At 44.5% G+C, this 23390-nt stretch overlaps 1 protein-coding gene across 4 annotated transcripts in view; it reads right to left on the bottom strand.

Moving 5' to 3' along the window:
* The window catches only part of MVB12B (multivesicular body subunit 12B), a 124664-nt gene that overhangs the window by 79681 nt on the left and 21593 nt on the right, over positions 1 to 23390 (bottom strand). For all 4 annotated transcript variants that reach the window (XM_048512732.1, XM_048512733.1, XM_048512731.1 and 1 more), the window contains exons 3-6: positions 13794 to 13901; positions 8899 to 8995; positions 7393 to 7522; positions 6183 to 6305 (exon numbers count right to left, since the gene is read on the bottom strand). In XM_048512732.1, the coding sequence (XP_048368689.1) occupies positions 6183 to 6305; positions 7393 to 7522; positions 8899 to 8995; positions 13794 to 13901 (458 nt within the window). The remainder of the gene's footprint in view (positions 1 to 6182; positions 6306 to 7392; positions 7523 to 8898; positions 8996 to 13793; positions 13902 to 23390) is intronic.

Genomic DNA, 23390 nt, shown 5'->3' with positions numbered 1-23390 from the left:
TGTCAGCAGACACCGGCCGTTGTGCAGTTTGTAAATGTTTAAACTCTCACCGAAGCCCAGTAAAATCTAAAACCAAGCTGCTCATAAGTTCTGCTATTTCTCCCCTGGTTCCTATATAGAACTGTCTCGAAGCCAAGAGCCTGAAATGGCTTTCTGCATTTTTTTCCCCCCTCCATTCAGATGCAAATGGTACAGCTAAGATCAACTTCAGAGAACACAACCCTTTTTGCAAACAGCCTCTGGACAGCTAGACCTACATGGAATCCCTAAGCGAGGAAAGCTGAGGGAAGTCCAAGCAGAATCCCTGCATGTGGTCTGGTATAACTTTCCACTCACCTTGCTAACACTGGGTTGGCCCCAAAGAGCTATTCACAGGCAAGAGCCATTAGTGCCTCCCCATTTACAAGAGAGACAAAATGCCAACTATGAATGTTCTGAGCGGACCTCTGTGGGAAGGGGATTCCAGAGGTCTGGGGCCACAGTCAAGAAGACCTCGTCCCTGGATCATCAACTGGCTTACTTCAAGCAATGAGGAGAAATACCTCAGGTTCATATTGGAGTAGGCAATGCTTCACATAACCGGAGGCCTACAGCATTTAGAGCAAGGGTGTCCAACTCTGGCCCTCCAGATGTTCATGCAGTACGACTCCCATGGGCCCCTGCCAGCATACTGGCAGAGGCTGATGGGAATTGTAGTCCATGAACATCTGGAGGACCAGAGTTGGACACCCATGATTTACAGACTGTTTACAGCAGTGACAGACCATGGTCCCCCCAGTGTTGTTTTCTGGCAATTAGCAGCTTCTTCTCCCAATCTTCGATTCTCCAATCCAGTGGAACAGAAGATGGATGTCAGAAGACCCCAGGAACCATCACCCTGATCTTCAGGGAGTGTACCATTTGAAAATTACTTTCCCAACCTGAGTATGGCACTGGTCCCTAAGGTCAGCATTGTCTACTCAAATTGGCAGTGGCTTTCTGGGGCCCCAGGAAGAGGTCCTTCACATCACCTCCAACAGGAGATGCCAGATGAACCACATAAAGCAGATCTTCTACCACTGAGCCACAGAAGCCCTGAAAATCTGCTGCCTCACTCCCTCCAAGGGAAGGAGGTAAATGTACTTCAGAGATCCTCCTGTTTTAAGCAATTTTTTTCTCTCAAGGTGATGATATATCCCAGAACCTCCCAGCTCCATCTCTGCTGAAGTTCTACAGCTCAACATAATCTGAGGAGGAGGAAGAAGACAAAGATGATGAAGAAGACAAAGAGGAGGAGGAGTTTGGATTTATATCCCACCTTTCTCTTCTATAAGGAGACTCAAGGTGGCCTACAAACTCCTTTCCTTTCCTCTCCCCACAACAGACACCTTGCGAGGTAGGTGGGGCTGAGAGAGTTCCCAAGAACTGTGACTAGCCCAAGGTCACCCAGCAGGCATGTGGTGGAGTGCAGAAACATATCTAGTTCACCAGATAAGCCTCTGCCACTTGAGGAGTGGGGAATCAAACCCGATTCTCCAGATTAGAATCTACCTGCTGTTAACCACTACACCACGCTGGCTCCTAAGAGAACTTGGCAGCTTACTCCGTTACTTCCTCTCCCACCCCAGAGTAAACCATTAACCTTCCTATCAAGAGCTCTGTCCCGCAAATCACCGAGTCATCTGGAATCCTGCTCAACAATGAAGGATCAGAGGTTGGGGAGTGGGGGGGGGGGGGAGTCTTCATTGACATTCAGAAGCTGAGACTGAAATCCCAGGTCTCAGTAAGGAGGAGATTAAATGCAGATGACACATCTTTTGCGATCTGAGTGTGTTCAATTTCCCTAAGTATCTGTCACAGCCTGATAACATCCACACCAAAGGAGAGAGAGAGAGTTAAGTACAATTATGTCTGGTACTAGGGGAAAAAAAGAAAGAAATACACACACTTCACTAAATCCAGAAGTGACATTTTGCTTGAAGATGACAAATTGCTGGGAGACCTTTTGAGCGATTGTGAAGGAATCTCCCGTGGCACCTCAGGAAGGAATTCCAAGCGTGGCGGCTCACCAAAGTAAACAACAGAGGGAGGACCATGCTGTCTCTAGGGCCTAGTCTCCACACACAGCAGAGATAGCAGTGGTTGAATTGTCAGGTGATGAAGGGGACAAACAGTCAGACTGCAGGTGGAACACACCATTTTAATGTTATTCCCCCATGCCAACACCTCCCGCTGCCATCACTCAACTTTTGGTTTGGTTTTCCTGCCCCCCCCCCTTCCAAAATTACCTTGCAAGGGAAAATGACTTCAGTGCTGTGCCCTGTTGTACTAGTTTTTTGCTTGCATGGAGTTTCTCCATGGCCCCTTCTGCACACGCAAAATAATGCGTTTTCAAACCACTTTCACAACTGTTTGCAAGTGGATTTTGCCATTCCACACAGCTTCAAAGAGCACTGAAAGCAGTTTGAAAGTGCATTATTCTGCATGTGCGGAATGAGCCCATGTGAGGAAAATTTTAAAAAATGTAACCTGGCAACAGCAATATGAAGTCCATCCCACCACCTCAGGACTTCACCACCTCATTGGTAGGAATCACCCACTACCAAGATGTCCTCCACCTTCCATGAGAAAGCTTTGCTGCTGAAGTTGAAGAAGGCAGCTACAAGAGAACATTGGTTCAAAAATTATCACTACTAAAATATAGATGGATATAACTAACAATGTGACCAACAATGTGGGCCAAGGCAATTATGGATACCTCGTTTTTGGCTTCTTTAAATTCTCTCAGCTGCACTGCTTGAGGAGGAAACTCCACCCTATCTTGGATGGTTTCTGAAGGTAAAAATCCAGTCACAGCCAAGAGTTTGGAGCAGAAGCCTCTACAGGAAATGTCACCAATATTCCCAAAACTCTTTCAGCAACCATCAAGGTTCCTCAGAGGTTTTGTTTACAGAGGTATCTGAAATTTTAATCTCCAACTGGGACTAAAAGTGAACTCAAAATCCTGTTGCAAGAATACCAGTATTCTGCCCCAAAGGTTCATTGTGCTAAAGGCTGTGATGAATTGTTCAGAGAACAGCATTCTGGAAAGGAATCAAAAAAGTGATCATTGCTTATCTTTGATTGGTCTGAGGCATTTGAAAGACCAGCTATCGCCACACAAACCTACCCCTGCCATTAAAAATCAGCACCAGAGTCCCTTCTCAGTGTACTTCCATCTGCTGAAGTAACATGGTTACTGTGGTGGCACCTGGACTGTAGAATGCAGTGGCACCTGGACTTCTCTTGGTTAGTAGTCTGCTCAAGTTCAGGTACTGGGGGAAAGGGGATGACGACAGTCAGCTCAAAAGCTTTGTTGATTTTTTCCCTCAGCTGAGCTTTGGTCCCAATCTTCTAATCTGCTTTTTATTGTTGTTTTCAAATGATATTTTGTTGACATTCATATGCAGGGCACTGGTTAAAAATTTTCATTAGAGCGTAATGTTTCAAAAATGCTGTGAGTTGGTTCAAGTATTTTTTTAAATGGAGAGGTCTGGTCTTCACTGAAGAAGGGTTTTTTGGGGGGAGGGGGCAAAGGAAGAGGCCCAGAGGCCCACAAACAAATAAAGAATATAGCGGGAGTGGAATGAGTGACACTGGAACTCAAGGAACATCAAATGAAGTGGATTTTCAGAAAACTCATGGCAAAAAAGGAATTGGGGTGCTGTGTGGTTTCCGGGCTGTATGGCCGTGTTCTAGCAGCATTCTCTCCTGACGTTTCGCCTGCATCTGTGGCTGGCATCTTCAGAGGATCTTCAGATGCCAGCCACAGATGCAGGAGAAATGTCAGAAGAGAATGCTGCTAGAACACGGCCATACAGCCCGGAAACCACACAGCACCCAAGTGATTCCGGCCGTGAAAGCCTTCGACAATATAAAAAAGGAATTAGAATAGAATAGAATAGAATAGAATCTTTATTGGCCAAGTGTGATTGGACACACAAGGAATTTGTCTCCGGTGCATATGCTCTCAGTGTACATAAAAGAAAATACATTTGTCAAGAATCATAAGGTACAGCACTTAATGATTGTCATATAGGTCTAGTAAGCAATCAGGAAACAATCAATAGTAATAAAAACATAAAATGTAAAATCATAAAATAAAATGAAATGTCAGCACAGGCTATAGTCATACAGTCATAATTGGGAGGAGATGGGTAATAGGAATGATGAAAAAAGTAGTGCAGTAATTATATAATAAATATATAATAAATAGTTTGACATTATCGAGGGAATTATTTGTTTAACAGAGTGATGGCATTCGGGAAAAAACTGTTCTTATGTCTAGTTGTCTTGGTGTGCAGTGCTCTGTAGCGACGTTTAGAGGGTAAGAGTTGAAACAGTTTATGTCCAGGATGCGAGGGGTCAGTAAATATTTTCTTTGCATCTCTAAAACTTTGCATTACTTCTTTGCATCTCTAAAACCAAGTCCGGTAGCACCATAGAAACTAGTAAGATTTGGGGGGTATTCGCTTTCAAGAGTGAAAGATCCTTTTGTTGGTCTCTAAGGTGCTAGTGGGCTTGAATCTAGATGCTCTGCTGCAGACCAACCCGGTGCCCTCTGAATCAAACTTCTTTCCTTAATATGTTGCTAACTTATGGAATCCATGGTCACAAGATAGGGTGACAGCTAGTAGCTCAGAAGGCTTTTAAAAGAAGATTGAATTTGTTCACACTCATGCATTTTGGACTTAAAGGATTACAAGCTTCCCTCTCAAAACCATGAATTCTGCTCCAATGTGCACGGCACAAGCATGGGGAAAAGCTCAGTTCTGCTGAAAGAGGTATCAGGAATTGTCCTGAACTACTTCCCCTAGGATTGGGGCATGGGGCAGGAGATCTGCATAAAGTATGCAATGATCGAGTGTTCCAGCGGTCTGAGACACAACAAGCAACTCTTATCTACTCAAATGTCACTTCACAGGACAGGCAGGAAAAGAGACCAACAGAAAAGCTGAGAGGGGTCGGAAACACACTACCATACATACTTGAGTATGTATCCCCCCTGACCCTGCTTATTCCAATTGAACAAGGACACATGGCCAATTATTTACAGTGGATCACCAACCCTAAATTAAGAAGAGCTTTAACACTGGCCAGATTCAATCTAATGCCTTCTATGCTGCTCTATGGCAGATATCAACAAATTGATAAACAGAGGAGGCTATGTCCATGCAATATGGGTCAGGTGGAGACACTCGATCATACCCTCTTTCATTGTGTAAGGTTTGCAAAAATCAGAATGTCACAATCTGCACTTATCCCATTTCTGTATAACAATCTAACTGATGCTCTTAAGATACCTATGCTTTTGAACAACATGGATCCCACAGTGTGTGAGAATGTAGCAAAATTTCTGCTAACAATAATAGACGTAAGTCTAGATGAATACCAACATACTTGAGTATAAGCGAATCCGAATATAAGCCAAGGCACCTAATTTTACCACAAAAAACTGGGAAAACTTATTGACTCGAGTATAAGCCTAGGGTAGGAAATGCAGCAGCTACTGGTAAATTTCAAAAATAAAAATAGATACCAATAAAATTACATTAATTTAGGTACCAGCACACAGAAGCGGGCAGGTTCTTGCCCAGTATGGCACGGACAACACAGAGGCTGCCAGCATGCAGGAGAAAAGAAGAGCGGTGATATCAGCAGTCATTGGACCACCCACAGGGGCTGCAGGTGCCCACAGATGAGTGGGAGAGACCAGAGAACACCCACAATGCACCAGAGAACAGGTAAGTGGGACCCTTTCGCACAATAAGCCAAGGGGGGCTTTTTCAGCATAAAAAAGGTGCTGAAAAAAATCAGCTTATACACAAGTATATACGGTACTTGTTTGGGGACTTTGCTCCCCACCAAACTACCAACCTTTAAGAACAGCAGTAAAGAAAAAAGCAATCTTAATACAAAGTTACTAGTCATCGTGACATCAGCTGCCGAAAGACCAGTCCTCACTTCCTGTTATGCACCTGCTCAAAGCATTCTGAGTGCAGAAGAGCAACCTGGCATTCATGGCAGATTTCGAGAAGTTCTGCCATTAGCAATTAAATACACAAAGAAACCATCTCCCTAGTAAATATGGAAAAGCCGAACAGGCACACCTCGAGAGACCCAGGCTGCAATGGGCAAAAGAGAATTAGAGCAGAAAAGCTTACCTGGGGAGGTTAGCAGCTGGTGTCGTAGCTGGAGCTTGCGGAGAAGGCGTGGTGGGCTGTGATGCTTCATGATTTCGTGGGACCTTGCCCATTCTGTACCAGATGATCATGTTGTTGAGTTCCCTTTGCAACACACAGAGAAACCATTAGCCCTGTAGTTCAGGTACAATATTCACAATTAGCATCTCACTCCTGGTTTTATGGAACTCACAGGCCGCAAGACGTGACAGCAAGGGGCTGAGATAGCTTTTTTAAAAAATGAGTATATACTTTGCTGGAAAGTCAGTTTGATCAGTGGCCTTGACAATCAAAAACCAAACTGATCAATAGATGTGTGGGAGGTTTCTAGGAGACTCTACCTGGCTGGATTTGGAACTAGCAGACAAACCTCCAGTCTAAGAGGAAACAGGTCTGCTCTCCATGAGATTCCTATGGTTCAAAAGAGGGAGAGCAAATATTCTCTATTTTACACTGGTTTATTTTTTTAGTCAATGGTTTTTGCTGTCTTTTTTTGCCATTGGTTTTGCAGGTTCATCTGTATCATTTATACATGTCGTATGGGTTTTGTACACAATTTGAACAATATTTATATATAACCTGTACTTCAACTGTATGTATAATGTACAATGCCGATACACACAAATTGCACTAAAAATATAAGGAGAGATAAGATGGCACCCAAAAACTTGCTGTTTCACATCAGAGAGAGAGCGCAAAATTAAAATGGGGGAATTATTTATAATGGCAGTGTGAGAAGCTTGAACCCTCCTATGTAAACAGCACAGACGACAGAGTGATGTGTGCCTGTAAACACCTGTGGTCTGGCGAAGCACTTTGTCAGTAGATAGCAATAAATAGAACTGCACTGGTGACTGCGTGTCTGTCAGTTCTTGTCTACATTGCATCCTGCAAGGTGGTCTACTCCGAGTAAATCCGCTGCTTCAACAAACACTGCCTCTCTATCATAGAATCATAGAAGTGAAAAGGGCCAACAGGCCATTCAATCCATTGCTCAAAGCAGGATCTGGCCTTCAGCACCCTTACCAAGGGTTTGTCCAGCCACTGATTGAAGATCGCCAGCGATGGGGAGTTCACCTCCTCTCCTGGCAGCCAATTCTATTGCTGAACAACTCCTGCTGTATCTAAGCAATGCTAAAGCTGATCTTTAGTTTAACCCTTAGTTTAAAAGAAAGAAGAGACGGGTCCTTACCCTATGAATGTATACTGGGAAGGAGCCTGCTTGCCCCGGCCCAGGATTCGGATATCACAAATAGCAGCTTCTGTGGAATCCCGAGGAATGAACTTAATGCAAAGCCTCTTCTTTCGGAAAGCTGTTTCCTCTGTAGGGAGTACAGTGAAAGACAGGCCACCATTCATTCTCTCTTCCAAAAAAAAAAAAGAATCACTTTCTGGCCTCTGGCCCTCTTCCCATAACTGGAATAGAACCTAAATTATACTTTTGTGTACATCCATCCGTTACTCCTTTCCCTTTCATTTGATGAACGCACTAATAATGTAAGACAGGAACAATGGGTCTTCCCAGCATGAAAACATCTCCAGCTCGACTAGAGTTTTTTAGACTTGCTACCACTAAAGGAAGAACTATGGCCGCTCCGCTTCTACTTCAACTTTTGGGGGAGCTGTATGTTTTAGGTGAACAATGCAAGTTGGTGCTTGTAAGACAGAGTTGTTTGTCAAGCTTATGGTTGAAGACAGCAACGGGGTCTAACCAGCCAGCCAGCCTCCCTTTCCCATTCCCCTTCCTTTACGTTTTCCCTCATAGTGTTATTGTATGAGTGGAATGTTATGGGGGACTATAGTTAATTTTGATATGTTTGTTTTCTCTTGGTTGATATCATGGCACTGTGATGCCTATGAGATGTTGTTAATCTACTGCACAGGTGTCAAACTCGTGGCCCTCCAGATGTTATGGACTACAGTTCCCATCATCTCCTGCCAGCATGATGCTGGCAGGGGATGATGGGAACTGTAGTCCATAACATCTGGAGGGCCGCAAGTTTGACACCTATGATCTACTGTCTTAATGTTCTGGACAGTGACGAAGGGAGGGGGAACTGTGCTGGGGCATGAACTGTCCGTGCACATCCTCCCCACCTCGAAACGCCCCCGACACGCCCCGCCTCCCCACATGACTGCAATGGCGGTGCCTGGGACAAGCTGCCCCAGATGTCCCTATTGCAGTTACACGCCTGGTTCTGGCCTATCCTGTGGTTTATGCATTATTTTATGATTTCATCTAATTAACTGTTGTGAGCCACCCTAAACCTGTAAGGGGAAGGGAGGCCTATAAATCAAATAAATCAAATCAACATCTGGGCTGGCCTGCAAACCTGGAAGAAAAAGACAAACTGGAGTTTTCTTTTGGGTCCACCCCAACCTACTTCTGGGCTCTATTAGTCTTGGCTCTGCTGTCCAGAGGCATCCATGCCCCACTCTTGGCTCTGCCTCCTATGATCGACCCCACAGATTCTCTCACGGGCCCTGCCCGAAGACCAGAATTTTTCATTTAAACAGTTAGTGGGACTGTTTCTTTATATGTGACTGATACATTCTGTTTTGTTTCTGTAAATTATCCTATGTACTGACAGCATTAAAGAATTTATTTTTACCAACAGTGAACAGCAGAGGCAACATTATTCCCAACCACCCAGTGCTACAAACCTGACAGCAGCCAAAGCTTGAAAGAGCAACTCACGTGTGTCCATGGTCTCTTGGATGGGGATGAAACCCACCGGCAGCGTGTCCTTGATGTCAATGAGCTTCATATCAACCAAGACATTGCCCAGGTGACTCTTCAGAGAAAGAAAAGAAGAGCCAAGTCATCCTCAAAGTGGTGGAAAAACCAGCAAAATCACAGCGACAACTCCAGACTACAAGTGAACGTGAAGCGTCAGCCAATACAAAGGTGGGTTTTTTATAAATGCACACAGCTGAGCGTAAATGGGAGGACTTAGAGCCAATTTGGATGAGCTCCATCAACAGATCTCCATTCCCAACTTCAGTTGAGACCCTGTTCAGGTGCTGAGTGGAGGATGGGAATTAACTGTTGGAGAAGTGCAATGGTGCAGATAGTCAGTGCAATGGTGCAAATATTCAGCTCTTCAAGGGGGCAGCAGACATGTATAATTTCCCTCTTTTCTGCCTGCTAAGCTGCTTTCTTGTTTGTTTGCTTGTTTGTTTGTTTCCTTGTGCAAATCTTGGGCTTCATTTCTGCTTCTTCTCTCAAGAAGAAAGAAAGAGGAGGAGGAGGAGGAAGAAGGAGGAGGAGGAGGAAGCAGGAGGAGGAGGAGGAGTTTGGATGTATACCCCACCTTTCTCTCCTGTAAGGAGACTCAAGGTGGCTTCCAAGCTCTTTCCCTTCCTCTCCCCAAAACAGACACCTTGTGAGGTAGGTGGGGCTGAGAGAGTTCCAAAGAACTGTGACTGGCCCAAGGTCACCCAGCAGAAATGTAGCAGTGCGGAAACGCATCTGGTTAACCAGATAATCCTCTGCCACTCAGGTGGAGGAGTGGGGAATCAAACCCAATTCTCCAGATTAGAATCCACCCGCTCTTAACCACTACACCACGCTGGCTGACTTTCTGCCATCTTCATATAAGGTTGCCAACTCTGGCTTGGGAAATCCCTGGAGATTTGGGGTTGTGTCTGGGGAGGGTAAACTTTAGGGACAGGAGAGAACTTAGCAGGGATGTGATGCCATGGAGCCCACTTTCTGAAGCTGCCACTTCCTTCAAGGGAATTGATTCCATAGTCTGGAAATCAGTAGTAATTGCAGGATCACTCCAGACCCCATCTTGAGATTTGTAACCCTACAGCAGGGGTAGGGAACCTGCGGCTCTCCAGATGTTCAGGAACTGCAATTCCCATCAGCCTCTGTCAGCATGGCCAATTGGCCATGCTGGTTGGGGCTGATGGGAATTGTAGTTCCTGAACATCTGGAGAGCCGCAGGTTCCCTACCCCTGCCCTACAGAGTCACAGTGCCTTACCTTCTCTCTAACTAATAGTGCAACTCCACCAGAATAAATAAAAGTTTCCGTGTTCCCTTTCACTGCAAAAGAACTGCAGCGCAAACAAAGACAAATCTCAGTTCTTCCCTTGACCCTTCCCCCAATATAAATTGACCCCGAGAGTGCCACTTGCCCCAGCAAGGAATGCTTGTATGTTCTGCATATCAGAACAAACATCACTGCCGGACAGCTAATTTACACTGGGAAAAGGAGACAAAGGAAGTTTTGTCGAAGGCTTTCACGGCCGGATTCAACTGGTTCTGGTGGGTTTTCCGGGCTGTGTGGCCGTGGTCTGGTGGATCTTGTTCCTAACGTTTTGTCTGCATCTGTGGCTGGCATCTTCAGAAGTGTATCACAGAGGGAAGTCTACTGTGCGTGTGCAGACTGCAGTCTCCCATGACTGAATTTTCTGCCACTGTCAGAACAGAACAGAACAAAAAGCCCACACAGAAAACTGGCAAGTCAGGTGAAAGGCTTTTGCCTAGCCTCTCTTCTTTGGCATGCCAGTGACCAGATGAATATTTATAAGCCCATATTACCCTCTTGATTCCTCTATGAGAAAGCTAGATATCTCCCACTGGAATTGTTCCTAAGCGCTATTGGTCTTCAAGAACCAAGAGAAAAATTGACATTTGAATTTTTAAAAGGACACACTCCCTTGTTTAATCAAATCAACTACAAGCTCTCTTTTCCTAGCCAAAAGGAGAACACGTTTGCATCTCAGATGTCTGGTTGCTGAAATGAAAAACTGCATCGGTTCAAAAGCTGGTGATTTTGGCTGATCTGAAAAATTACCTTCCAAGCTGCTACAACTGAGGTGTGCAGTTATCGTGAGATCTAGGGGTATGGGGGTATGTGTGTGTGTGGGGGGGGGGGGGTTGCATGCACTGCTTCCCAAATTGGTAAATCCTAAAAAATGTCCTGTGTAAAAACTTCTAAAAATGCTCGCTGAAATCCACTCCTCACTACATCTCTGTTGTTCACTCTCCAGCCGCTTGATTAATAAGAGAAGACATTAGTTTGGATTCCACATACAGTTTCTTGTTCCAACTGGCATGCAGGAGTTACTTCTCTTTTTTGGGGGGGAACTTTTCTCTATTTTGGATCGAACAGCTAACATATTTAGAGCTAATTAGCCAAATTTATTACATGTCTCTTTTCTGTCCAGATAAAGCTCTTCTACGAATCGGTTGGTTTGTATAAAGCATAGTGCACCGTTGCTAACTTAGACTACAGAGGCTCCATATGCCACCCATTTTAAGGAGAAGTAATTAATTTTACTACTTTTCAAACCTAGTTCAATATTGTATTTTTTGGCAGGCAGGAGATCTTCAACATCTGTGGCAGAGAAAGGTCTTTCCCAATACCCAAGATCTTTCAGCTGAAGGCTCCGGTAATTGAACCTGGCATGGCACATGCGTGGCTTCTGCTTTATGGATACTGCCTAAGTACAGGGGAAGTACATTCAAACACAAACACAAAAGTGCACCCCCTGAGAGTGTGGGAACAGTCACGTTAAGGAAGTTATGCAGAAAAGATTGCCGGGATGCTGGACAGGTGATGCATCACTTCCACCCCTAGCATGAGGCACGCACCGCAGGGAGGCTCAACTCATCCTGCAGCCCATCTGGCAGCAGCTGTGGAAGCCACTGACTGATTGTCAATGCCACCAGACAAGGGCCTTGCCCAATTTCCTAAAAAACAGGGCAGGTGCCACAGTGGGGAGCCGTGCTCAGAAGAGCCACAGGTGACTGGTCAAAGAGCCATATGAGGCTCCTGTGCCACTGAATATCACTGCTCTAAGCATCATACCACATTGGCCAGCAAAACTGCAAATGTATTCAGTACTTGAGAGAGCGCTGCCAACTGCTGTAGCCTATGCTACTTTAGAACATGTTCCTTAAATGTTTGCTTTATTAGAGGTAGGAAAAAATAGAAGATGAAATTGAAAAACAAATGTTGTAATAAAGGGCATAAAGTATTATTTGGACTGCTCCGCAGAGTCACAACACAGGGACGTCTTGGGATACTTGGATGTCAAGCAGAGCTTTGTAATATTGAAAACCATGAACTGTTCAAAAATGTATTATCAAGCACATTGTATTATATTAATTGCTGCCAACATTACTCCCTTTTAAACAATAAACACATCCCTGAAATTTTGTTTTGTGCTTACGGCATACATCACAACTACCGTTGTGTCTAATTCTGAATCTAGCCATAGAGTGTGGATCAAAAAAATCCACACAGGGCATTGTGGTGATAAAATGAGGGGAGTCGCATAAGCCAGTCTGAGCTCTTTAGAAGGAACAATGAAATAAAAGTAGATAGAGAGGCAGAGATCATATCCAGAGCTGGCTGTGCTACCTCCAGGGACCCTTCCCCAGCTTGGTGTTCCTTCCCAAATGGGGAGGCTACCCCCGGGAGGCGAGTGGATGCTAACCCCCTCCCCACCCACCTCAAATTAGCAGGTATGCCTGCCTATTTATTACTTACGTTAGAGAATTCCTATCCATTTTTCTGTTTTAAAAAAACCCAAAACCAAAATGGCAATATGCACAGCTGCACAAGATGAGCACAGATGAAACATGTACAACAATAAAACTAATTAATAAACAAGCAATAATCATAAAACAACTATTAAAAACAGCAGGCGACACGAGACTAGAACAGTTGTCAATAAAGTCTCAAGACCAACAGTTTATTAGCAGGAATTGAAAAAAACAAAACAATCCTAGAACAAATTAAAACCGCCAGTGAGAAACAGGACGGGAGGCAGAAGTCATTTAAACGATCTTTGAAATAAACAAACAAAAACAACCACAGAACAGTCTTCACCAGCTACTAGAAGGCTAAAAGCAAGAATGTCACGGGAGTTTTCTAGGTCATTTCCACACTGGCCACTACTCTGGGTACTGGTACTGCATACTGTCCACAAAGAAGCAACAGAAGTACCCAAGCACCCTGGGACATTTAGCAAGCCCATCTAACATCTCGCAAGTACAATACATGAAAGAAACAACAGACAGGGAATTTTTCGTGTGCAGGGTGGGGACAGGGGAGAAGAGCATTCAATCATGCCAGCCCCCACAACTGTCTGAAGCAGCACAGCCTGGTTCTGTGAGGCCTAGGCTGGAGAGACCAACAGGTGCATGTATTGCATTTTTCACCAGCAGAAGTAAATTGAGGGCAGAACATTTTGTGCCAGCGTTTCTGAGTTACCACTGATCTGCAACAATTAGAGTCAGAAAGAAACACACTGCTTTCAATGAGTGGCTGCTTTTCATTTAAAGGCACCAAAGAAAGCAGCCCCCTAAGTCAAGCTGGAATAAAATTAAATGGTCTTGTGGCACCTAAAAAACGGATGTTTCCAAGGCATAGAACCCACCACATCAAATGCTTGAAGTGTCTCCTCAACTGACAGACATAGATAAGTACACACACGGCTTCCCAACAGTTTTCAAGCAATGTCTGCTCTACCCACAATGCAACAGGTATTTATATAGTAGTTGTATTTTACTAACAGAAATGTTGCTTATTTGATTAATAGGAACATTCCAGGCAAAAATCTAAGCCACTTACATTCTCTTTAGAAAACGTCCGTGTAAAGCACAGATATCGGGTGACCTTGGATTTAAAGAGGCCATCTTTCCAGAGGTCGGCGTCCAACCCGTCCGCCGTTTGTGAAACCTGGGGGGAAAACACAAGGGAGGTACAGAAGGACAGGTGAGCCACATTGAAGCAAATACACAGACACTGAATCCCCTAACTGCTGTTGGTCTGGGGTTCTCCTGACAGAGAGAGTCTATGGGAAAAGGAGGAAGCTCAAATACAAGAAAGTTGAATCTAAAAACACCATCACCAGAGAACCATTTGATTAAAGAGGTTCTAGTGTTCAGCACTGTAAATAGGAAGCCATAACTTGAGTCACTGCTTTTTGGCTAAGTGTTTTGTTTTACAAAGAAATAGGTAAGGACACAAAATTCCACTTTCAACAGAGCATGTGTCTGGAATTCTAAAATCCCCTAGAGCAGGGATCTGCAACCTGCGGCTCTCCAGATGTCCATGGACTACAAATCCCATCAGCCCCTGCCAGCATGCCCAATTGGCCATGCTGGCAGGGGCTGATGGGAATTGTAGTCCATGAACATCTGGAGAGCCGCAGGTTGCAGACCCCTGCCCTAGAGCATTTCGGGATCCAGTAGGAGTCATAAGCCTTCATGGAACAACCATTTTAACTGGGCCCCTCGTCTATGCAATAGTGGAGCCATAGTGGTAACCTGAGTTTTGAGAAGTCAAAGATCAGACTATGGCTCATGGTGAATCTCCAGCCCTGAAATCAAACCTTCCCTCAAAGACTCACTACAAAAGATTAGGTCCAAGGTGTGGCCTTTTTCATGTGTTGGATCAGTGACAGTTTGGGAGAGATCCAAGGCAGACAAAGAAGCTATAAAATCCTGGGCTGGCCCAATGGTGTCCTCAGCATGAATGTTGAAGTCCCCCAGAACAATGAACCTTAGTGTCTCCAGCACTTACATCTACTTCGGCCAATTCTCAGGAGATGCCCACTGGAGAATTAGGCAGCTGGTAAACCAGCAGAATAACTAAGGCCGTTTCTGCACGGCCCTTTAATGGCGCCCTGGGGACGGGATAAACGCCGTCCCCAGGGAGCCATTCGCACAGGCGGCGCTCCCCCTCCCCCAGGGCGGCGTCAGGCCGCCCTGAAAAACAACCCTTTAAAGGGTTGTTTTTCCCCCGACAGCGTGTTCCCGGCGGCGCGGTGTGAACAGCACCGCCGGGAACACGCTGTTTCCCTTCCTCGGTCCCACTTCCACCTTGTCCCCGTCGTTGCCAGGTCTGCTGGTCATCGGTTCCGGGCCCACGCCATCCTCACGACCCTGGAGGTTGGAGGGCAGGCGTGGAAGCATGGGCTTCAAACGGCTTTCAGCAGGGCAGACGACGGGGACAAGGTGAGTGGGACAGGGAAGGGGGAAGAGGTGGCTCCATGCGGAGCCGCCTGCCGTCTGCCGGCCTCTCTGGAGGCCGCCCGCATGCTTGCATGCGAACGGCCTCCGCCTCCACGCCGGCAAAATTCTTGCCGGCGTGGAGGCGCCTCGACGGCCGTGCGGAAACAGCCTAAGCTATCCTTAATCCCTAATGTAAGGAGCACACAGTCAATGCCAATGGTGGTTTGCTTTGGAAGTCTGTGGAAGGTGAAGTACCCACAGAGGATAATGGTGCCGCCTCCTGCATGGCCAACTGTGTGTGGTTGACGGAGGATTGCATAATCAGGTGGTGTTAGTTGGGACAAACACACCATGTTGTTTTCGTGCAGCCATGTCTCTGTAACACAGGTCAGGTCAATTTCCCTTCCCTGCAACATCTCATGCAGTTGTGCAGTTTTATGACTTGCTGATCTGGTATTACGTAGTCTTAATGTACAGGTGTACACATCAACACTTGGCAGGGCAAGAAGGTTAGATAAGCAGTGAGCATTCTTACCACATACTGGGCTTCATTGATACATTCCACCCCCATATCTACTAGTTCTCAACTGCAGTGAAGTATTCATCAGATATCTTCCTACAGGTAAAGACTGCCCCACAAAACAATAACAAACTGCCCAATGGTCATCATCCAGTGAATGCACAGAAGCTGTTTCAACAGGCCAGAGGTCCAGTGATGGGGTGCTAATATCAGAGTTGCCCAACAGGTTTAGCTCTATGTCAGTATCCTTATACAACTGGTGACACTCTTTCCAGTAGTAGTGAACCTACGTGGAATCATGGTGGCCAAGAGCCACCACCCAAGAGCCACAGGTGAGACCTTGCCTTTAAAAAGCACTGTAGGTCCCAAATTCCTTTCAAGATTCAAGGTGGTTAATGAAATAGCAAAAGCAGGAGCAGTAGTTAAGCGTTTCTAATTAGAAGAGTTTGGATTTATATCCCCCCTTTCTCTCCTGTAGGAGACTCAAAGGGGCTTACAATCTCCTTGCCCTTCCCCCCTCACAACAAACACCCTGTGAGGTAGGTGGGGCTGAGAGAGCTCCGAGAAGCTGTGACTAACCCAAGGTCACCCAGCTGGCGTGTGTGGGAGTGTACAGGCTAATCTGAATTCCCCAGATAAGCCTCCACAGCTCAGGCGGCAGAGCGGGGAATCAAACCTGGTTCCTCCAGATTAGATACATGAGCACTTAACCTCCTACGCCACTGCCACTGCTACGCCAATTAGCATTGTCCAACAAGTCCTGTTCTACGTTGGAGCTGCTCTTGGTTCCAAGACACATGGCAGCTGCAGCTTTCCCTCTCAGTACACTGAGACCTCAAGCAAAATTGAGTTTAAGGAAGGCATTTTTATAAAGGCAGTAGAGCTATATTGTAATTCAATAATTCAGGAAGTTGCTTTAATAAAGGAAAAGGGACTGCAAAATGTACTATCTATCTATCTATCTATCTATCTATCTATCTATCTATCTATCTATCTATCTATCTATCTATCTATCTATCTATCTATCTATCTATCTATCTATCTATCTATCTATCTATCTATCTATCTATCTATCTATCTATCTATCTATCTATCTATCTATCTATCTATCTATCTATCTATCTATCTTTTTATACCGCCCTATCCCCAGGGGGCTACTATATACTATCTGTTGCTGTATTATCCTACTACATGATTTCTGCACTATTTAACGTCATGTTAATATTTATGCTTTGGTTCAGATTTCTGCAATCCCAATCCTATTAATATATTATCGAAGGCTTTCATGGCTGGATTCAACTGGTTGTGGTGGGTTTTCCAGGCTGTGTGGCCGTGGTCTGGTGGATCTTGTTTCTAACGTTTCGCCTGCATCTGTGGCTGGCATCTTCAGAGGGAAGTCTGTTACATACTGTGTCTGATGAGAAGGGAATGTTTTAGTGGGGTAATGCCAGCCACAGATGCAGGCGAAACATTAGGATCCACCAGACCACGGCCACACATCCCGGAAAACCCACCACAACCAATCCTATTACATCGCTAATCAGATGTCTCATCCTGTCGATTACATTGACACACTGGGAAATCTACCTTGAGTCTCAATGAGAAAGGAAAATGTAACATAAGTAAGATAGCTAGCATCCCTCTTTCTTTCAGTGCCATCCTGAACAGAGTTCTACTTTTTACTTCAATGGATTTCAAAAGGTGCCACTGTGCTTTGGTGGCATTGTTAGTCTTCGATTCCTTCCCAATATGGGATCATAATTCTGACCAGCCTTGTAGGGCTGTGTACGTGATAACAATTCTGATAGGGCTGTTGTAACGATTACTGCAGGATATGTGGGAAATGCTTTTACCAAGCGCACATTCCTTTCAGTGATACATTTTATTATGACTATCGTTTTGCCTGCTCAGCCAAAGTTGCCCTTTCTAAGCTAGAAAGCATAACGCCCACAGAAAACAGACAAAACTAGCCATCAGCCAGAGACTTCAAAGACATGGAGATTCCAGCAAGCCTCTTCAAATCCATAAGTGATGTATCACCTCTAAAAAGAATCCACATCCACACATCACAGCTATTTTTAGCCTTTCTCCTTTTGCACTTTTAAAAAGAAAATCCTCTTATGAAAGTCACAATGGAATGATCAATGCAAGGGTCTAGGCCTGAAACAGAATATCATTTCTGGCATATGTCCTCAAGATGTTATTGGCGCTACCATCAGAAAGGAACTTTAAAAACAAAATACACAGAACAAAAACCAATTTTACACAGCTAGGTTCTTGAATTAAAGATGAAACTTATCTTTTCAGATCATGTTCCTGCAGCATCAGGAAATTCAAGGAAAGTGCGTGGGGTGGTATTTTTATTTTTATTTTTTTTAATCTTGCCTTTACCAGTTAGTGCACGGCCACTGACAAATAAGATCACAAGAGCAGCACCCAGGTAAAATCATACAATCACCCACAAATCCAAATGAAGCATCAGAAAACCAAAGACAAAAGCAAAAACACCCAGCAGAACTAATTTTTTCGTATTACAAACGACCCAACCCAATTTGAAGGCCCAAGATTGCTAGAGACTTATAAGCCTTCTTGTGGTGAGAACCACAAGAGACTTGTAAGCCTTCTTGTGGTGAGAACCACAAAGGATTGCGAAGAGTTCCAAGCGGACCTTGATAAATTAGGTGAGTGGGCTAAGAAATGGCAAATGCAGTTCAATGTAGCAAAATGCAAAGTGATGCACATAGGGGCAAAAAATCCAAACTTCATATACATGCTACAAGGGTCAGTGCTATCAGTCACAGACCAGGAAAGGGATTTGGGCATCTTTGTTGATAGTTCCATGGGAATGTCAACTCAATGCATGGCAGCTGTGAAAAAGGCAAATTCTATGCTGGGGATAATTAGGAAAGGAGTTGATAATAAAACTGCAAGGATTGTCATGCCCTTATATAAAGCCATGGATGCAGATGCAAGACACTGGCATTACTGTGTTCAATTCTGGTCGCCACATCTCAAAAAGGATATCGAAGAGATAGAAAAAGTGCAGAGAAGGGCAACAAGGATGATTGAAGGACTGGAGCACCTTCCTTATGAGGGAGAGGCTTGCAGCGTTTGGGACTCTTTAGTTTGGAAGGGAAGCGTCTGAGGGGGGGATAACATGGATTGAAGTCTATAAAATTATGCATGGGGTAGAAAATGTTGACAGAGAGAGAATTTTTCTCTCTTTCTCACAACTCTACTAGAACCAGGGGGGGGCATTCATTGCCAGAAAATGCTGGGGGGGGAAGAATTAGGACTAATAAAAGGAAAACACTTCTACACTTCTTCACATGGCAACGTGTGCAGTTGGATTATGTTGGAATATGCTGCCACAGGGAGGGTGGTGTGATGTCCACACTAACCTGGATGGCTTTAAAAAGGCCTTGGACAGATTTATGGAGGAGAAGTCGATCTATGGCTACCAACCTTGATCCTCCTTGATCTCAGATTGCAAATGCCTTAGCAGACCAGGTGCTCAGGAGCAGCAGCAGCAGCAGAAGGTCATTGCTTTCACATCCTGCATGTGAGCTCCCAAAGGCACCTGGTGGGCCACTGTGAGTAGCAGAGTGCTGGACTAGATGGACTCTGGTCTGATCCAGCAGGCTAGTTCTTACGTTCTTAAGTGCTGTGAAATGATTAACGTTTTGGTTAAGAGTTCAGTTCCCTGTTTAGCTGCGAAACTCCCTGGAACAGTCTCTCTCAGACTAACCAGCCTCATAAGGTTTTTGTGAGGATAAAATGGAAATGAGAACACTGCACATGCTTGAAGGATGAAAGATGGGATAAAAAATAAATAATACTCTTAAAGCAGCTGCTGCAATGGTGCTTTCTAGACTGCCCCCTGAAGTCCATTCTATGACACAGATGCTACGGCAAAGGCAGCTCAGGAATAGGCAGCGGCAGAACATGCCACACAAAGAGGGGGAACAGTGAAGAGGGGAAGTTGAATTTTGAAAGTGCAAAATGCAAGTGGGGATCATCCCAAAGGGTTCATAACAACACCACTACTCTGCATTTACACAACACTTCCAGTATCCAAAGCATTTCATGTACATGTTCATGCTATAATCCTTACAACAGCCCAGTAAGGTAGATTTGTATATTTACTTTTAAAATTCATAAGTAAGAGAAAGAGCAAAATTGGTTCCCAAATTGAGTATTTTATTTTCTAATGCATTTTAGGAAGCTGTGTATCATATTGCTATGGTTAAGATTTCCTTCCAACTTAACAAAATTATGAACTCTTCCTATGCAGATATTGGGGGTGGCTATGCTTTCTGCTCCCCCCCCCCCCACTGGCAGATTTGAAAAAGTTATGCTATGCTTCCTATTTGTAAATTTAAGTTAAGAGTATCCTTGCAAGCCATTCTAGGCATAATTACAATAATCACAGCCGAATTTAACAGCATGACAACTCATTCTTCCTGCTTAGCAATCACAACTCTACAAGTTAACTTTGGAGGCCTCAATCACTGTTGCACTGCACAAACAGAAAGAAAAAGGGTCACAAGAACAGCACTCAAAAAGATTTGCATTCCAGCAGGAGTTTAAAAAGCTTCCAAGTACTTCATTTTTTCCCCTAAAGCTGTTGTGAAGATAAAATATTGTTGCAAAATCACACAAGCAAAAGGTCCGCGTGCCCTTTTTTTTTAAAATGCCCAAGTATCCATTCCAATGACTGGGAGAGAGAAACAAACACACAAAACAGTGTGAAAGGACCTTTGGATGTTGCAAGCCTAGGAGTATTTAAAAGTTACAAAGACAATAACAAATCATGGGTGTTAACCTGAAGAATTTCACTTGCGCTGCTTATTTTAATGTTTAAAGGAAGCTGCTTGCGTTTGCCAGCAATTTAAGGCTATAAAAAGAGAAAACAAATAATCCTAGAGGTTAATGGATGTGGTGTGCATATGTGTACTTCTCACAAGCCACTTTATAGTGATGGAAGGTACGGTGGGCATCAGTGACCAATTTCCAGCAGACTGCACAAAACCTTGGGGCTGCTGGGTAGCCTGGGTCTTTTCCACATGGACAGCTTACCACAGATTTTCCCAGTGGTCAAACCTGGTGTCCCGAAAATATTTCCTACAAAATCATTCCACAACCTCCCTCACACATTTGTTTTGGGGGTTTTCCCCTTGTCCCGTCAGATGCCTTCATTCGACATGCTACTGTTGAAAACGTATTATTCCCGACGGTGGTGGGATGTCAACAGTTATGTAGAAGAACAACCATTCTCTCCCGTCCCCAAGGCACTCTAGTGTCATTGTGCAATTACATTTGGAAGCGGGAATTCAAAAATGTCTCAGCCTCTATTTTTACTATTGAGAGAAACCAACCCAAAATGGAAGTCAAATAACTCTTGAAGAAGGTGCCATTACCTGAAGGAGCAGAAATATATATCCCTCCCACCCACACACAAAGAACCACACTTTTCGATCAAATTTGATCTGCAGTAACTCATAATAATTACTGTAGTATTCCCTGGTGGCATGCAGTGATTACACTTCTCAACTGCCCCCAGCTTCAAAATTGCTCTTTGCCCTATCACTACATCAGTGATTCAGTATGAAATTGACAACGTTGATCCATGCTAGTTTGTATCTCTGTCTGAATCAACTAACCATGCTAGGTTGTATCTTTGCCTCAAAGGTAAGATTGCAAGTTCTATGTGAAATTGACAAACCTGATCCAATTGGTCATGCTAGTTTAAATCTCGACCTCAACATTACATCACTTTAGCTCGAAATGACAAAGATAATGGTTTTTTTCTAAATTCCTTTCAAAAATGAAGGCGAAGAAGGAGAAAATGGCTGAAGGGAAGTTTGGGCAACTACATTGGGTGTGGATAAGGGAGTGTGCATACAAAATGGAAGCCAAAAATCTACTGGACTAGGCACCATTATGAAAAGAAACTGAAACATGTTCACGAAGAGCTACATTTTTCAGCCAAATTATAACTGCAGCAGCACATGACTGTTACTGCAGCAGTTCTTGTCAAAAGCAAAAACTACTTCCACTGCCAATTTTACTCGCTCCTAACTGCAGACAAAGTGTATCTTCACCTTAATATTACATCTCTAATTCAAGATGAGACTGGCAAAGCTAATAAAATTGACCTGATTTGTGTCTGTGCCCTAACATTATTTTGCTAATGTGATATGACAAAAAGATTTTTTAAAATTCCTTTTGAAAACAGGATGAAGGAGGGGGAAAATGGCTGAAGGGGAAGTTGGGCGACAACACGAAGGTGTGGATATGGGCCGGGTGTTTGATGGGGTGGAGAAATAAAGACCATTTCAACATGATCACATGCTCCAGTGAAGCTGGCTCAGAAACAGATTGAAAAACAGATTGCAGTCAAAATGTTTTTGGAAGAAAAAAAAAGTAACATTTGGTGGCAAAATAAGTTGCAAACAGCTTATGTGGAAAAGGTCCCAGGTTTGGTGGACCACAGTCAGATCCTGCTAGTGATTTCCTAGTTCCTACATTCCAAAGCATTAATCAAGAACATACGAGATAAGAGTCGGAAAGGTCTTTGCATTCTGGCCCTGCTTTGAAACATTTGTAGATCCAGAGTCAGTAATCTTTCTGGCTCTTTCTGATTCTACTGACCAAATCAGCTGTTTCTCCCCTAATTTAGAGGATTTTTGTCTTGCCGGGCTATTTATTATAAATTACACCTAAAGCAGCTTACAGCAGATCAAAATGAATTAGAGGGAACAAGTCCAATGAAAACAACAGCCTGTAGGAGTCTAAGGCCCTTTCCGCATGGGGCCAAAAACAGCGGCCCAGGGACAGAAAAACACCGGTCCCTGGGGAGCTGTTCGCACAGGCAGCACTGCTGCAATGCAGCAGAGCTGCTCCTGTGCAGCCTCGAGAGGTGTGAAGGTGCCGCTTTCCACCTCCCTTCCCGAGGGAGGTTTTTGGAAAGCGCCGCTTGCCCATCCCTCCCACTCACCTCGTCCTCCAGCGTCGGTCTGGAGGGCTGTGGAGACCCACCCACACTGCCCTCCAACCCCTGGAGGTCGGAGGGCAGCATGGGCAAGTCCCTGCAGCCCTCCAGACTGATGCTGGAGGACGAGGTGAGGGGGGGGGACGCAGAAGAGGCGGCTCCGTGCGGAGCCGCCTCTTCTGTGCTGGCCTCTGTGGGGGCAGCTTGCACGCTCCCGTACGAATGGCCCCCTCCCCTCCACCGGCATAATTTCTGCTGGTGGAGAGGCGCCCTTTCCGCCGTGTAGAAAGGGCCTAAAATACAGGCAAAACAAGAGTAAACATTAAACTTTAAAATCACTTAAAAGCAGTCAGTGATAATGTAGTCTGCCACTCCGTACATTGTTGGGGTTGTAACAGATACACTGTCAATGAAGCTGTTGCAGTGATCCCATGTCTTGGTCCTTCAGTCTGTCAGCCTGTATCTTCCTTTGCATTACTTCAATATTCTCAATAAAGTGTAAAGAAAAGCACAAAGATATCCATATTCTTTGTAAACTCTTTCTAGGTCTTGCAAAAGATACTAGCTTAATCTAGGTGTGGTTAAGCTTCACCTTGAGAAACCAAGAGGTTTCCTGGAAAGCCACTACACTTTGAAGTTGCTACTGATAATCAGGAATTCTTACAAAAGATGCTGCTTTCAACTTTTGGACTTTTGTT

This window comes from Sphaerodactylus townsendi, linkage group LG12, assembly GCF_021028975.2.
Source record: "Sphaerodactylus townsendi isolate TG3544 linkage group LG12, MPM_Stown_v2.3, whole genome shotgun sequence".
Taxonomy (NCBI): Eukaryota; Metazoa; Chordata; class Lepidosauria; order Squamata; family Sphaerodactylidae; genus Sphaerodactylus; species Sphaerodactylus townsendi.
Note: the sequence above shows the minus strand (reverse complement) of the source record. Positions and strands in the feature narration are given on the sequence as shown.